Source organism: Musa acuminata, chromosome BXJ3-8 (genome assembly GCF_036884655.1).
Source record: "Musa acuminata AAA Group cultivar baxijiao chromosome BXJ3-8, Cavendish_Baxijiao_AAA, whole genome shotgun sequence".
In the NCBI taxonomy this organism is placed as follows: domain Eukaryota; kingdom Viridiplantae; phylum Streptophyta; class Magnoliopsida; order Zingiberales; family Musaceae; genus Musa; species Musa acuminata.
In genome coordinates this window covers 47,434,733-47,449,424 of record NC_088356.1, presented here as the reverse complement: position 1 = coordinate 47,449,424, position 14,692 = coordinate 47,434,733, and the positions used below count along the sequence as shown (strand labels likewise).

At 36.5% G+C, this 14,692-nt stretch overlaps 3 protein-coding genes across 3 annotated transcripts in view; 2 read left to right on the top strand and 1 right to left on the bottom strand.

Annotated features, from left to right (window-relative positions):
- The first annotated feature begins 3,991 nt into the window (after window positions 1–3,991).
- On the top strand, window positions 3,992–8,432 carry LOC135644003 (pentatricopeptide repeat-containing protein At5g50280, chloroplastic-like). The gene is made up of 3 exons (XM_065161347.1): window positions 3,992–4,929; window positions 6,164–7,786; window positions 7,923–8,432. Exons 1-2 carry the CDS (start codon window positions 4,031–4,033, stop codon window positions 7,470–7,472), a joined length of 2,208 nt encoding a protein of 735 aa, XP_065017419.1. The 5' UTR covers window positions 3,992–4,030; the 3' UTR covers window positions 7,473–7,786; window positions 7,923–8,432.
- Window positions 8,433–10,758: 2,326 nt separating this feature from the next.
- Window positions 10,759–12,884, top strand: LOC135644911 (autophagy-related protein 16-like). The gene is made up of 3 exons (XM_065162885.1): window positions 10,759–10,906; window positions 10,999–11,194; window positions 12,574–12,884. The coding sequence occupies exons 2-3, from the start codon at window positions 11,060–11,062 to the stop codon at window positions 12,865–12,867; spliced, it is 429 nt and encodes a 142-aa protein (XP_065018957.1). The 5' UTR covers window positions 10,759–10,906; window positions 10,999–11,059; the 3' UTR covers window positions 12,868–12,884.
- Window positions 12,885–14,319: 1,435 nt separating this feature from the next.
- LOC135646176 (serine/threonine-protein kinase AFC2-like) overlaps window positions 14,320–14,692 on the bottom strand; it is a 1,057-nt gene continuing 684 nt past the window's right edge. The window contains exons 3-4 of the mRNA XM_065165416.1: window positions 14,618–14,666; window positions 14,320–14,530 (exon numbers count right to left, since the gene is read on the bottom strand). Coding sequence (XP_065021488.1) covers window positions 14,408–14,530; window positions 14,618–14,666 — 172 coding nt within the window. The 3' untranslated portion in view covers window positions 14,320–14,407. The remainder of the gene's footprint in view (window positions 14,531–14,617; window positions 14,667–14,692) is intronic.

Sequence of the window (14,692 nt, the reverse complement as noted above, 5' to 3'; positions counted from 1 at the left end):
ATAATCGTTCTTTAGCCAAAGCGAAATGCGTCTTTCACAAGAATGGTATAAACTAATCAAGCTTCAAGAGATCTATATAGTAAATGTCATGCTAGGGGTTCCTTTTGTTTTTATGGTCCCTTTGATGGGACAATATGTGAATACAGCCATAAGGGAGAGGGTACTTCGGAAATAAATGCATATCGTAGGGGTTTATGCAAAAAAAAGTTATTATATTTTCATACACTATAAAATTGAGAAAATAGTTGCACGCATTTTAGTACTAAAATAAACATGATAAGTAGGATCAAGCTTTATCTAAATAATTTTGTTGCTGTTGTTTAGAGATGTCTTTGTTGTACTAATTGAAGCCTGTTCTTTTATGATTGTTATGGATCTTGCTGTGATGCTGAATTCTGTGTGGATATGGGTGTGGTGAGAGTAATCAGCACTGAAGGCATAGGAAGAAAGTCCAGAAGCAGGTTTCAGGCAACTTGTGTAGCCACTAGAAACTTATGATTAGAAATTGTCATCTAGGGCTCAAATTGTGGATGAAAATAACTGTGAATAAAATTCCTGTTTGCGTAATTACTAATTTTGTGAGCAAGACCAGGTTTCTTATGGTTTAAGATTGTTTTAGTAACCTACGATGACCACTTGATGATTCAACTTTGTTCCACAGCTCCCTGTGAAGACACCCTAAACCAAAGCAACACAAAAGTGTCATATTTAAAGCCATGTTTACATCCAAAAGAATAATGGAAGAGAGCCGTGCAGACCTCGGAGCAGCAGAAAAATGTCATCTTTAAAGCTATGTTTACATCCAAAAGAATCATGGAAGAGAGAGCTGTGCAGACCTTGGAGTAGCACCGGAAGTCTTCACCACTTGCATCGATGGTGACTGATGCAGGTTGGTTCGAGGACGTGTTGCTGACAGCAATGGTGAATCAACCTATAACAGTCACCATCGATGCAAGTGATGAAGACTTGCATGATTCTTTTGGATGTTAACATGGCTTTAAATATGACATTTTTCTTCTGCACAGCTCTCTTCCATTATTCTTTTTGGATGTAAAAATGGCTTTAAAGACAACACTTTTGTGTTGCTTTAGTTTAGGGTGTCTTCACAAGGAGCTATGGAACAAAGTTGAATCATCATGTCGCCATCGTAGGCTACGGGACATCTGAAGATGGTATGTACTGGATAGTGAAGAACTCATGGGGACTGGAGTGGGGCGAAGAGGGCTATCCTATTAAGACATCTCCCAACCCGGTGTAGAAGAAGCCATCTTTGATGAGAACTGAAAGCTAGTTGTTGCTGCCATAAGAAGATAGGTTGCTGCTTTGATCATTCACCTTCATGCAGAACTTTGGTAAGGATTTCCACTGTATTCTTTACTGCTACAACAACTCGTCATGTTGCAGGATATCACATTACTATACGAAATAATATACGAATATGGAATTAATGATGAATTGGGATACACGGCACTGCATGACAAATTACTAGTAACTTGGTACACTTGAACAAAACAAACTGTTTATACAATAGAATTGAATACCGGCAAATTATTATCGAAGTAAGAGAGCAATGTGGACTTGTTCATCTATTACAAGGACCCAACTTTTTGCAGTGATATAAAGGATCAAGAGATGCCAGTTTCATGAATGATACTCCTGGACATGAGCAAAATCTACTGCGATATATTAAGCCAGTCATGACAAATCTCAACAAGAAAACTTATCAGCAACGCGTCTTGTCATGCTGATAGCAATGGCAAACCAATCTGTATTTGCCCCAGAGAATGAGATCGATCTGATTCGGCATTGTGGTCCTGACCTGATCAGTTCTGAATACCCCCGACAGCAGCAGTAATTAAATAAATAATATATTCATTCCTGATTTGAGTTGAAGAACAATCTTTTAATTATATATTTAATTAATATATAAAAGATAAATATTTAAAATATTTAATAAATTTATAATTTGTAATCAATACCAAATTTAATTATTTTGATATATAAAAAATATTTTTAAACTAATCAAATTTATTGAATTTATTCATCGACTATTATTATAAACTGCTATATATATATATATATATATATATAATCAATTTCTGAAACTTTTATCTCATTGTATTCCCCCGAGTAGACGTTGGTTGAAAACTTTTTTCCACTTTTGTTGTAAAAGTCAATTTTCTTTGACCACAGCTGATTTGTTCCGTGTTGTGCGTGTGAGCTGTTGTGAGCCACTAAATAGGTTTTTATTGATTGATGCTCATATATTTGATTTTTAATAAAGTGATATCACTTTTTTCAACAATATAAAGAGATATCACTTTTTTTCAACAATCCATACTGTTGAATTAGGTTATTTCAAACTCAATCGGTCAATTCGATCCAAATCAAGTCGATTTAGATAGGATCCCTTTGAATCAAGTCAAATCCATTGTATTCAAGTTATATTCGAATTATACTCGTCTATAAAATCTATTAAAATATAATATTTTTTAGATTAAATTTATTTCAAATTTATCATAGAATAAAAAACTCATCGAATGTTGTTAGAATCGCATTATAATAAAATCCTCAAATTTTGTTAGAAAAAAACTCATACTAATTGGCTTTTATGAGATGATATTTTAGCAAAGGATATCTTTATTTATGCTTTCATCAAAATACCTTCAACAAATTATAAAATGATAATGATTACCTTTTAATTAGATTTGAATTGATTTTTTAGAATTAAACTATTTTTTTAATGAATCGGATCAACTGATTTAACTAAATCTTAACTTTTCAATTGATTTAATAAAATCCTATATTACCCTTTTATTTTCTCAAATTACCCCCTCATCTTCACCCTCACTCCTCCCGCTCCACCTTTACCGTCTTCTCATCCTCCCATTTTGTCGCTTCCTCCCCTTCCCCGTTACCTTTCGCTTCTTCTCTTCTATCTTCCTCCCACTCCACCTCTTACCTTCCACTCCACCACCCTCCTCCTTCTCCTCACCCCACTCCCACTCTACATCAGCCTCTTCCTACTCTCAATCCACCGCCACCTCCTCCTCCCAATCCACCTTCTTCTCTCACTTCACTTCCTCCCCGTATTCCTCTTCTTTATCTACCTTCTCACCTCCTTCTTCTTCTTGTAATTTACTTAATTGACATAATATATATTGAAAAAATATATTAAATTTATATAAAAATAATTTTAAATTGATTTGATAAAAATTAATTCGAATTATACTCGATCACATATTCAACATAAAAATATTTTTTTAAAGTTAATCATCTTAAATTTATATAAAAATAAAAATAAAAAAAAACATATTTTCATATCACCTTAGTAGTTCCAGAGAAACTTGAATATGTTTAGTAAAAATTCAAAATTATACTCTAATTACACTCAATCATTCAACAAAAAAATATTTTATTTTAAAAATTAATTAACCTAAATTTATATAAAAAATAATAAATATATTAACATCTCATCTTAATAGTTCAGAACAAGTTTTGATAGATTTAGAAGTTTGAATTACACTCGATCTTAGATTCATTCTAAAAAAAAATATATTTAAAAAATTAATCACTCTAAATTTACATAAAAAAAAAAAAAAACAGTAAACATATTTTCATATCACCAATAGTAGTTCGAGAAGTTTGAATGTATTCTAAACATCTTAGAATGATTTACTATTAGTTCTAAAGAAAATAAGATTGGTTTGATAAAAATACATTAATTACACTCCAATCATACTCATTCACATATTCAATAAAGTCTAACTCGATCCGTTTCGCTTGCTCGAACCCAACCCGATCATTGGTTGCCATAAAAGAAAACATCATGCGTAATTCCACTGATTCCAGACTACTGAAACAGTAATTATCATAAGAAAAAATTATCATTCATTTATTTTAAATTATTAAAAAACTTTTTGAAAAAAAAAATTCATTTTTTTTTAAAATTTTAAGTAATATAATCTCTCAGCTTATTTCCTCCGACGCTATCCATTTAATCGGCTCGGCAATCCATCGGGAAACGTTGATGGCGCTCAGAACCCTCGGAGCCTTCTCCTCCTCCTCCAACGCTTCTACTACTCCACCCGCTCTCTGCCCTCACAAGCCCTCATCGCTCCTCCCCTTCGTCCCTCTTTCACCTCCTCCTCTTCCTATTCGCTTCCATCTCCCACCCCTCAAAGCCCAAGCAACTCCCCGATGCTCCTCGTCCTCTTCCGCCTCCATTACCTCTCCGTCGCCCATCTTTCTCCCCCATCTCCAAGCCGATGAAGAGGAGAACGAATTCGACCAGGAAGGACCAGCAGCAGAAGAAGGAAACATCGATGAAGAAGCAGAGGAGGAGGAGAAGGAGGACGATGAGGCCTCCGACCCCATTCTCGAGTTCTTCAGGTTCCGCTCCTCCTCCTCGGCCGATGACCCCAAGCAGGACGGCCGCCTCTCCCTACAGAGGAACCGTCGCACGTCTTGGCACATCGCCAACATCGACTCCGCCGACCTTGACCACGACGGCCTCGAGGACGAAGGACAAGTGCTCGAGCCGCCGTCGCCGTCGCCGCCACAACCGGCGGAAGATGGAGTCGTGGCGGAGATCTTGGGCGTCGCGAGGAGCCTCCCGGAGAACGCCACGCTGGGGGAACTCTTGGGTCCTTACGCCGGGAGGATCGGGGAAGGGGAGTGTATCGAGCTGCTTGGGAGGATGGGGGAGGAGGGCTTGCCTTGGGGGTGCCTTTATCTGTTTCAGTGGATGGGGTTGCAGGAGCCGTCGCTGGTGACGCCGCGGGCTTGCTCGGTGCTATTCCCGGTACTGGGTAGAGCGGGCATGGGGGACAAGCTGATGGTTCTCTTTCAGAACTTGCCCAAGGGGAAGAGATTCAGGGATGTATGCGTCTATAACTCTGCCATATCTGGCCTTGCATCCTGCGGGAGGTGAGAAGTTCTTTTGTTCTTCATGGCTTTTTGCTATGTAATGTTTCTAGATAACAACTGTAGGTAAAACCCTCGGTACCGTTACTTATGGAGATAGTTGGAATGATACAGTAAAAATTAGTCCATAATGAAAATATCAATTGTAATTAAAATCTTGAGCTACATAAAGCCTGTGCATATTCTTATGAGATGACAAAGCTGGAACTCCTATATGATACAGTAGTTTAAATCCTTTTCTTCTGTTGTATATGATTTCTGGGAAGAAATATGTTCTAATGCTATAGCAGTATGGGGACTTGTTGCTGTTGCCTCTTATTACTTGGATTTGATTAGACTTGAATGCTAGTTGTATTACACAAACTAGTCATGATTATCCTCAAGTTCAGTTCTTCAAGGATGCCTGAAATTTGAACTAGTGGAAGTCAAATTGATGTTTGGATGAAAGTTTATCGTCATTAGAGGTTTTATTGGTTTAAGAAAATTTAGGACTTACTATGTCCTTGGGTTATGTAAAATCATAGTATGGTAGTGTCATTTTATAATGTTTCAATTAATTGCAAAATTATATATATTCATGCCTGTGCAGTGGTTGATGAATTTTCTTGATGTTTGACCTATTTCCAGGCATCTGAAGAAATATAAAATATACTGTAGCAAGCCTAGAGGAAGAACAACAAACTAAAACATCCCACATGAAGAACATATTTGCATACATGCATATAGATGCTATACCTACGGCATGTGCAGACACAATTACATCATACAGAGAGGCACAGAGCAAGGATGCATGCAGTTTGCCATGTTGCTTATCGTGGCTCCATGTAAAACTGGTGCACGAACATGGTGCAGCAGAGGGGGTAACCCATCAATCCTTGGAAAAATATATTATTATACCAATTCAGCATTGTCTTGAGAGGAAAAGTTCTCTCATCTTTTCCTGGACCTTTTGCAATCAGAAATACTTTCTGGTTCTTACTTGATGATCGAACAAAATTATCCTTTATCTACTCGCATGTTAAGCTTGAGTGTCTTGGTTTTGCAGTTATAGGCCTGATTCAACAGCTTGCTTGTGGCACTTGTACTTGTGCCTTTGATCGTCATTTGAGTGATGCTGATTTGGTTGGTTTAAAGACACATATAGCTAATGCATCTATTTGCCTGGCTGACTTTTCGTGACCCTTTTGATTGCACCAATTTTTATATTTTGTCTGATCTTACTCATTTAAAATTTCAGATATGATGATGCCTGGAAAGTGTATGAAGCACTTGAAGTCAACAACATCAAACCAGATCATGTAACTTGTTCTGTTCTGATAACCATCATGAGGAAAAATGGTAAGCACTCAAAGGATGCCTGGGAATTCTTTGAAAGGATGAACAGAAAAGGTATCAAATGGAGTTTGGAACTCATTGGCACTCTTATTAAATCCTTCTGTGATGACGGGCTGAAAAAGGAAGCTCTCATCATTCAAGCAGAAATGGAAAGGAAAGGAATTTCAGCCAACATCATAATTTACAACACCTTGATGGATGCCTATAGTAAATCCGACCAGGTTGAGGAGGCAGAAGGTCTCTTTCATGAGCTGAAAGAAAAGGGACTAAAGCCAACTACAGCAACGTACAACATTCTAATGAATGCCTATAGCAGAAGAATGCAACCTGAAATAGTTGAATCTTTAATAACTGAGATGCAAGGTTTAGGCTTGAAACCAAATGTAAAATCATATACCTGCCTCATAAGTGCCTATGGAAGACAGAGGAAAATGAGTGACGTGGCAGCAGATGCATTTTTGCGGATGAAAAGGGCTGGAATTAAACCCACGTCACACTCATATACTGCTTTGATTCATGCATATTCAGTTGGTGGATGGCATGAAAAAGCATATGCCGCATATGAGAATATGAAAAGAGAGGGGATATCACCCTCAATAGAAACATACACAGCTCTGCTTGATGCATTCAGGCGAGCTGGTGAAACTGATAAATTAATGGAGATATGGAAATCCATGATCAGCAACAAAGTTGAAGGTACAAGAGTTACATTTAACATTATTCTAGATGGTCTGGCTAAACATGGTCTTTATGTTCAAGCAAGAGATGTGATACATGAATTTGGAAAGCTTGGCTTGCAGCCAACAGTCATGACCTACAATATACTGATGAATGCATATGCACGGGGAGGGCAACACTGCAAGTTACCACAGTTGCTGAAAGATATGAGTGCCCTCAATTTGAAGCCTGACTCTGTAACTTATTCGACAATGATATATGCATATGTTCGTGTACGTGATTTTACTAGAGCATTCTATTATCACAAGCAAATGGTCAGAAGCGGGCAGGTGCCTGAGGCCAGATCCTATCAGAAATTGCGGGCTATTTTGGATGTCAAAGCTGCAACAAAAAATCGGAGGGATAGAAGTGCTATACTTGGAATACTGAATAGCAAATTTGGTTTGAAACCGAAAAAAGGCAAGAAGGATGAATTCTGGAAAAACAAAAAGAAGAGATCTATTATGACCAGGGTTGTTGGTGATAAAAAATAATCTAGTGAAATTCTCCTTCAAATTATAATCGAATGACTTGGTTCTTGTTGGGACTGATAACTACATCTGCTTGGTTTCATTGGTTATATGTTCTTTCCACCTCATGCGTGCATCCGTTCCTGACTTGGTGTGTCATCTAAAAACAATTATATCAAATGAGATGGCACACCATTCCAAACAACTAGATGACAGTGAGTTAGGGAATTTTCTTGTGAACCACTGCAAGTGATTATGGTTATTCATGGTCGTCCTATTTTTATGAAAATATGGCATTGCCTTGTTGATAATTTTTATGGTGGCGCAATACCTTGCAGGTAATCTCTTTTTTTACATTAATTATTTTAATGTGCAAAATATAACATGTGTGGCTAAGCAGATTTCTGGATTAAATGCAACAATTATGATGCTCATTCATGTGCTTCATTTGATTTGTATATTGTTGTTTAACAGGGTTTAGAATATCATGAGGACGTGAAAATTTTGCTTGTTCCAGCTGTATGGTGACTTCATTCCTTTGCTCTGTGACCTTGAGAGAAGCTCACTATTGCCCGCGCTCCATGATTCTGGAGTTGTGAGATATATATTATGAACTTGGTTGTCTTCAGTGTTATACTGTAAAGCTGATTAAATTAATCCCAATCAGCTGCAAAGAAGTTGATTACCCCGTGGCAGTTGCAGTGCATATGTGGTTAAGAATTAGTGTAATTTCAATCAATGTTTGTAAAGTTGATAGTCTGTAAGAATAATTTTTGGATTAAGAAGGGAAAGAAGCTGGGATGGTTCTGGCAGTTGTGAGACCTTGCATCACTTGGGATTAGGGCAAACTTGTTATCATATATGTGTGTTATTGTCTTTGTAAGTGAGTTTGTATCATCTAACACTTGGTATCTTCTGTTCCGTGTGATTAGATTCTACATCTCAATGCTCATTGTTGTGTGTGCTTCGTAGCATTGGTATTTATTTTGATCTTGTAAAAACGTAGGATGTTGCGCTTTCCATGGCATAATCTGATGGTGTAGTTGTTTGGATTGAGCACCAAACAATATTGTAAGAACCATATTCTGATTTCTTATTGATTATCGATTGATATTATGGTTTCTAGTTGACTATGGTTCTAAATTTTGGCAAACTTCTCGTTGCGGTTGCATTCTCCAGCTTGCCCTTGGCTGGGGATGACATCGCGTCGGAGGAGAAGCTCTTGGACTTCAGTGAGCTGCAGAATTGGAGCATGGACCTCATCTCGTCCTTGCCCCATCAGTCCCAAGAAATGTGGGAAGAGAGTTTGCGCTGTGCCATCAGTGCTCGTCCTACGCATGTCTCCGTTTACGACCTGCAGGTTGAGCAAGGCACCAAGTTTGGTCATTTGTAAGCAAATCCTCCTTTAACCTATCAGTACATTCATGAATACCCTTATGCTGCTGTATTCTACTGAAACATCAATCTTGTGCTTAAAGATGTACATATATGCTTGTCACAATGAGTTATCATGTTTACAGGTATACTCCAGGAGAATTTCCTCTACCAACAGAGAATTTCCTCTTCCTCTGAGAGTGCTGCGGCGACGAATCCTCGTCCCTGCGTACGTCCTCTTGAACTCCTCCCTCGCCGTATCGCCGAACTTGTTGAGGCTAAGCTTGTAAGGCTTGGCTTTCTTGTTGGACGCGAACACGAAGTTAGCGTTCTCTTTAAAAACATCAAAGCGGATGCGCTTCTCGTCGACGCTGCGTGACATGCCATGGTGGCTCTGCCACCTCTCGTACAAGTCCAAGAGCTTCTCCTCCGACGCGATGTCGATGTCATCCCCAACCAACGGCAAGCTGGAGAATGCTACCGCTACGAGAAGTTTGCCATAATTTAGAACCATAGTCAACTAGAAACCATAGATAATCAATAAGAAATCAGAATATGGTTCTTACAATATTGTTTGGTGCTCAATCCAAACAACTACACCATCAGATTATGCCATGGAAAGCGCAACATCCTAGGTTTTTACAAGATCAAAATAAATACCAATGGTACGAAGCACACACAACAATGAGAGAGTGCTAGCTAGCACCAAGAAAAGGGCTTCAACCTGCTTCTTGAGACAGGAAGGACATCGATCTACTAGATAAAAAGGACGGAATAATGTCGACAGATTGGATTGGATAGGATCTTCGGACGATAATTACCGATTTTTATAGTATGGAATTAGTGGAATTTGCTCATGATGTTTTCCTTTGTAGAACCACATATTAAAAAAAAAGTATTTTTCTTATTGTGAGAAATGAAAGTTAGTCCCTCTAAATTGCAATCAATTTTATTTCATGACAAGGAGCTTTTTAGGAGAGGATGATGACATGACACCACCGGATGGCTATTTTAGCTACATCTAATTGACAAGTAAATCTATTAATGTCGAGCCACATTGGATAGTTCCTCGTCTTCCTTTCCGCTGTCACCCATTGGGTTGTCTACTTCAACGGCAATAGTATGGTTGGTTGTCTACTATGTTTATGTACCATTTTAGGTTCATGCACTCTCATGTCATTTTATTTTCTGAATCGATAAATAAATTTTGGATATACATATTTATTCAATATTCATGCATATTATTTTGGATAATATCTACTTTATTCGTGAAGAAAGTGGATAATAAGTCTAGTTCATGCATATCAGTTTATATCCAAAAATAATATGCATGAACCGGTAAATTCTCCTCATATTATTTATTTTATTTATGAATATTATTTTAAATATAAATTTAAAGTTTTGGCTCATCGCCTCAGCCAGCCAACAAACTAATTTGGGTTACTTTCGGCTTTTCATTTTTTTCAATACAACAACCCATAATCATAAAAAAATACATTTTTCTCTTCTCGTCCCATCTATTTATTGTCAATTTAGGTGAAGAACTCAAAGAGAAATGATGCCCCCAAACCTCTTGATTTGCTTAGATGCTTAGATATTTATAGAATCCCTAATCACTTTTGCCTCCAATCGTCCTTGTGTTGAGGTAATTATTTGCTTGCTAGATTTTATTTATTTAGCCATCTTAATATATCTTATGTGCTAGAATCCATCATCAGCTTTTTCCTATAATCTATCATGTGCTAGAAATGTATCATCTTTAAAGTTATTTTTACATTAAAAAAAATCATAGAATCAAATGCTGTTATTATACTATTCCATATGATAAACTGCATAGCGTTTACTTGTTTTTGCAATTACACATGATAGATTATAGGAAAAAGCCGATGATGGATTCTAGCACATGAGATATATATATATATATATATATACCTTGAGCTGGAACTGCAACAATGTTACAAAGCTCACACACGGTTATCTGAACAGCTTGTGGTAGAAATTGCAGAATGCAGAGAATCAAAAGCCCTTGTTCAAGAGAAAGAAGAATCAATTAATAATTTGCAAAATGACATCTCACTAGCAAGGTTGCCTTTATACAACCAGTATCACACATGTTTAACTAAGTGCTATTTGTATGAGTATGGTCATATTAATTTCATAAAAACAAATGTTTCAGGGAAGAAAACCTACAAATTAAGCAGGACCTAGATGAAAAGACAAAAGCTTTGGATTTGTTAATGAGTGAAAACCAGTCACTCAAAGCACAACTTGAGGAGATTAGATTGAAACTGAAAAAAACAGAGACTGAGAACAAGGATTTAATTGATCGTTGGATGCTCGAGAAGATGAATTCTGCAGAAAAGCTAAATGAGGTACTTTCAATTCTTATAATAGTGATTTCTAGCTTTATGGTGACTCTTTTTCCTTCTAATTTATCAATGAATTATGAAATGTTTCCATATGGTTGTCTACTTCATATCGATAGGATTTTTCTTTTTGCAAATGTGCCTCAAAAAATTGTATAATTGAATTTATACCAATATGAAGTATAATATCTTGGTCTGTGTTCATCTAAGGATTTAAATACTTGTTGGAGCTGTATGTACAGTGATAAATTTTTTGGTCCAATTAAATGCTGATATCGAAAGTCATAGCTCATATAGTACAAAACTGTCATGTTGAAATTTTAATATTTTATTTGATGATATTGGTACATGACGGTATATTGGCTAGTATATTGGATCTGGTCTGATAGGATACTGAAATTAGTATCGAACTGGAATCTGTGCCACTTTTATATATAGTAATGTATCAATATAAGCTTGTTCAGTTTCGAGTTTTCTTTATACCATATCGAAGAACTCATTATGTCCTTTATTCTTATGGTGACATTTTAATCCTATCTCCCGATGAGGTATTTTCACTCAACCCGACTCTTTCCTCTGTGGGTAGTTTTGGAAATGCTCAAGATGCAATTGCCTAAAATAGACCAAGAAAGAAATCTGAGATCTTCTTATGCTAATTGTCGAGTAATTTGTCCATCTTCCTTTAATGGTTATGTTATTAATAATTAATAAATCATCTGTGAATTTGGTACTTTGTTTTGAAACATGTGACTCGACTGAATCATGGATCAACTTAACTGAATTTTTCAACAATGCTTCAAGCTAAAGGACCTAAAATGCATCAAATACCAAAGTTTTTTCTCATCTTTGATGTTGATGCATTGGAATTCTTTTCTTTTGGGAGGATAACTTTTTAAAGTGGCAGGCAAGCAATGGCGAGTATTCTCATATAGTTGCATGTTGGGCTGATGGAATGACTCTGTGCAGTTCACTGGGTTTTTACAAAGTTCAATATCTTCGACGACATGATAAATTGTCTTATTCAGCATTGTGAATCATTTGTAAATATACTAAAAGATTCATACAAGAGAAGCTGACGGGAGACCATTAATTTGGGGAAATTGATCAGTTTGTATCTTAGTAAAACAGTTTGGGCCTTATCCATGCCTAAACGCTTGATCTTTTCCAATACTAGTTTTATTTCTGTTTGATACCATTTCCACATGCCCTTGTGAGTTCTAAGTTCACTTGGTCTTTCCAGTATTAGTTCATTATCTTCCTTTTTTTCCTGAAACCAAGTCATCAATATCGTGTTTGTTTTACTTGGAACAAAGTCATTAACACTACTATTTAGCTATAGACTAAAGCATCTTTCACGCATCCCTGACATTTTATCATGTTTGCAGGTTAATGCAATGTATGAGGACATGATGCAACAGTTGAAGGTGTCCAGCATTGAACAACTTGCGCGACAACAAGTTGATGGAATCGTTCGCCAAAGGGAAGCTGGATATGTGGACCATGTGGAATCAACAGTTCCATCGTCTTGCAAGCACACACTTCATGCTCATGAAGGTGGGTGCGGATCCATTTTGTTCCAAAACAACTCGGATAAGCTGATTAGTGGCGGCCAGGATCGGACCGTCAAGATCTGGGACACTAAGCTCCACTCTTCATGGTTGCCTTGGGTCATTACTTGATCTTGCTATCACACATGACAACATGGTCCAATGTGGTAAATGAGGATATGGGATTGTTAGTGTTTCAATGTGGTAAATGAGGTGCTTTGACGATGGACTCCAAGCAGGAAGAAGAAGAAGAAGAAATCATCGCATCAGTATCTTGAATGAGACTTGTACGAAAAGAAAAGATAATTCTTTTGTAGAAACAGACTTTTGCTTCTTTCTCGCAAGGATGTTTCTGTTTTATTTATGTTCAAAAAGACGAAAACTATCATCACACTGAGAAATCGACTAACTTGCCAGAAAGTTCAATCCTGCTACTCTTAACTGATACCAAGCAAGCAAAGAGGCTGATATCAATATTGATACTGAGCTGGTGAAAGAAAGATCAAAGAGAAAAATAGCACAGAGATGGATGGAACCAAGCTGGAAAGGCCATTTCCTTTCCGCTGCCGCCCATTGGCACCTTGGTTGGTTGTCTACTTCAATGGCAATAGTATGGTTGGTTGTCTACTATGTTTATGTACCCATTTTAGGTTCATGCATTCTCATGTCATTTTATTTTCTGAATCGATAAATAAATTTTGGTTATACATATTTATTCAATATTCATGCATATTATTTTGGGCAATATCTACTTTATTCACGAATGAAGTAGATAATAAGCCTAGTTCATGCATATCAATTTATATCCAAAATAATGTGCATGAACCGATAAATACTCCTCATATTATTTATTTTATTTATAAATATTATTTTAAATATAAATTTAAAGTTTTGGCTCATTGCCTTACTGGGAAATCTAGGGGGCTGTATTAGGACGTTAGTAGTGATCACATTTGACTTTGTTCTACCTACTTTTTATCATCATTAGGACTTAATTAATGTTAATTGGATAAATTATTGAAAGATGGCGACAAATTACTTGGTCGAAGCAAAGGACAAATTACTTAGGTTGAGTATATTAGCAAGACACATTTCTTTTTCGCTTCTTCTTACCAAAATATTATGAGTCTTTCATATTATTTTTTATTATCATATATTCATTCCCAATATCCAATGTCGATGAGCTTAAAACCTTATTAGAAATATTAAGGATATAATCTTAAATTTCTCAAATACTTTCTTACTTAATTTCAATTAGTTCTTTTATGTCAATCAATAATTTATCAATACCCAATATAACCAATGACTAAAGTGTGTGTGAAAGAGATGCACCGTCATGACCCAACAACAAATCACCCAAGTACATAAATAATTGCTATCAAATTGACATAACCAAGTCATACATAGCACACCTGCATTAGGCAGTGAATTGTGGATGGAGTTCATAATCTCGTTAAAACTTATCGTTGGTATTCGTCTACGGAGGATATAATGGACGAACTTGTCAGGTAATTTTCTTGTTGCCTCGATGAAAAAAAAAAGAGAGAGAGAGAAATTATCACACTTTTACTACCACAATTTTTATAGGTTATATAACCATAAGGGTAAAACAAAACAAGCAGAAAAACACAGATGAAGATGAACAATAAAAAAAAAGATGTGGAAGTACTGTCTACACACATGCTACACATTCCAATAGTTGTCTGGCAAACTCGCGGACAAGATCAATTGGAAATGAGCGATAACTGTTTTTGCGTAGAAAATCGTATAAGCTTGGACCAAGCTTCTCAAATACCTGTTAAGATCATTTAAGTTGACAGATATTTTCAACTCCCAACTGTATTTGGGAAAGTAGGGAAATTATCACAACTCATATACTTACAATACAGATATGGTTACGATAGTCAAACCAGTTCCGTATTTGCACACAACTGCAAGAATGCACCATCTTATACAT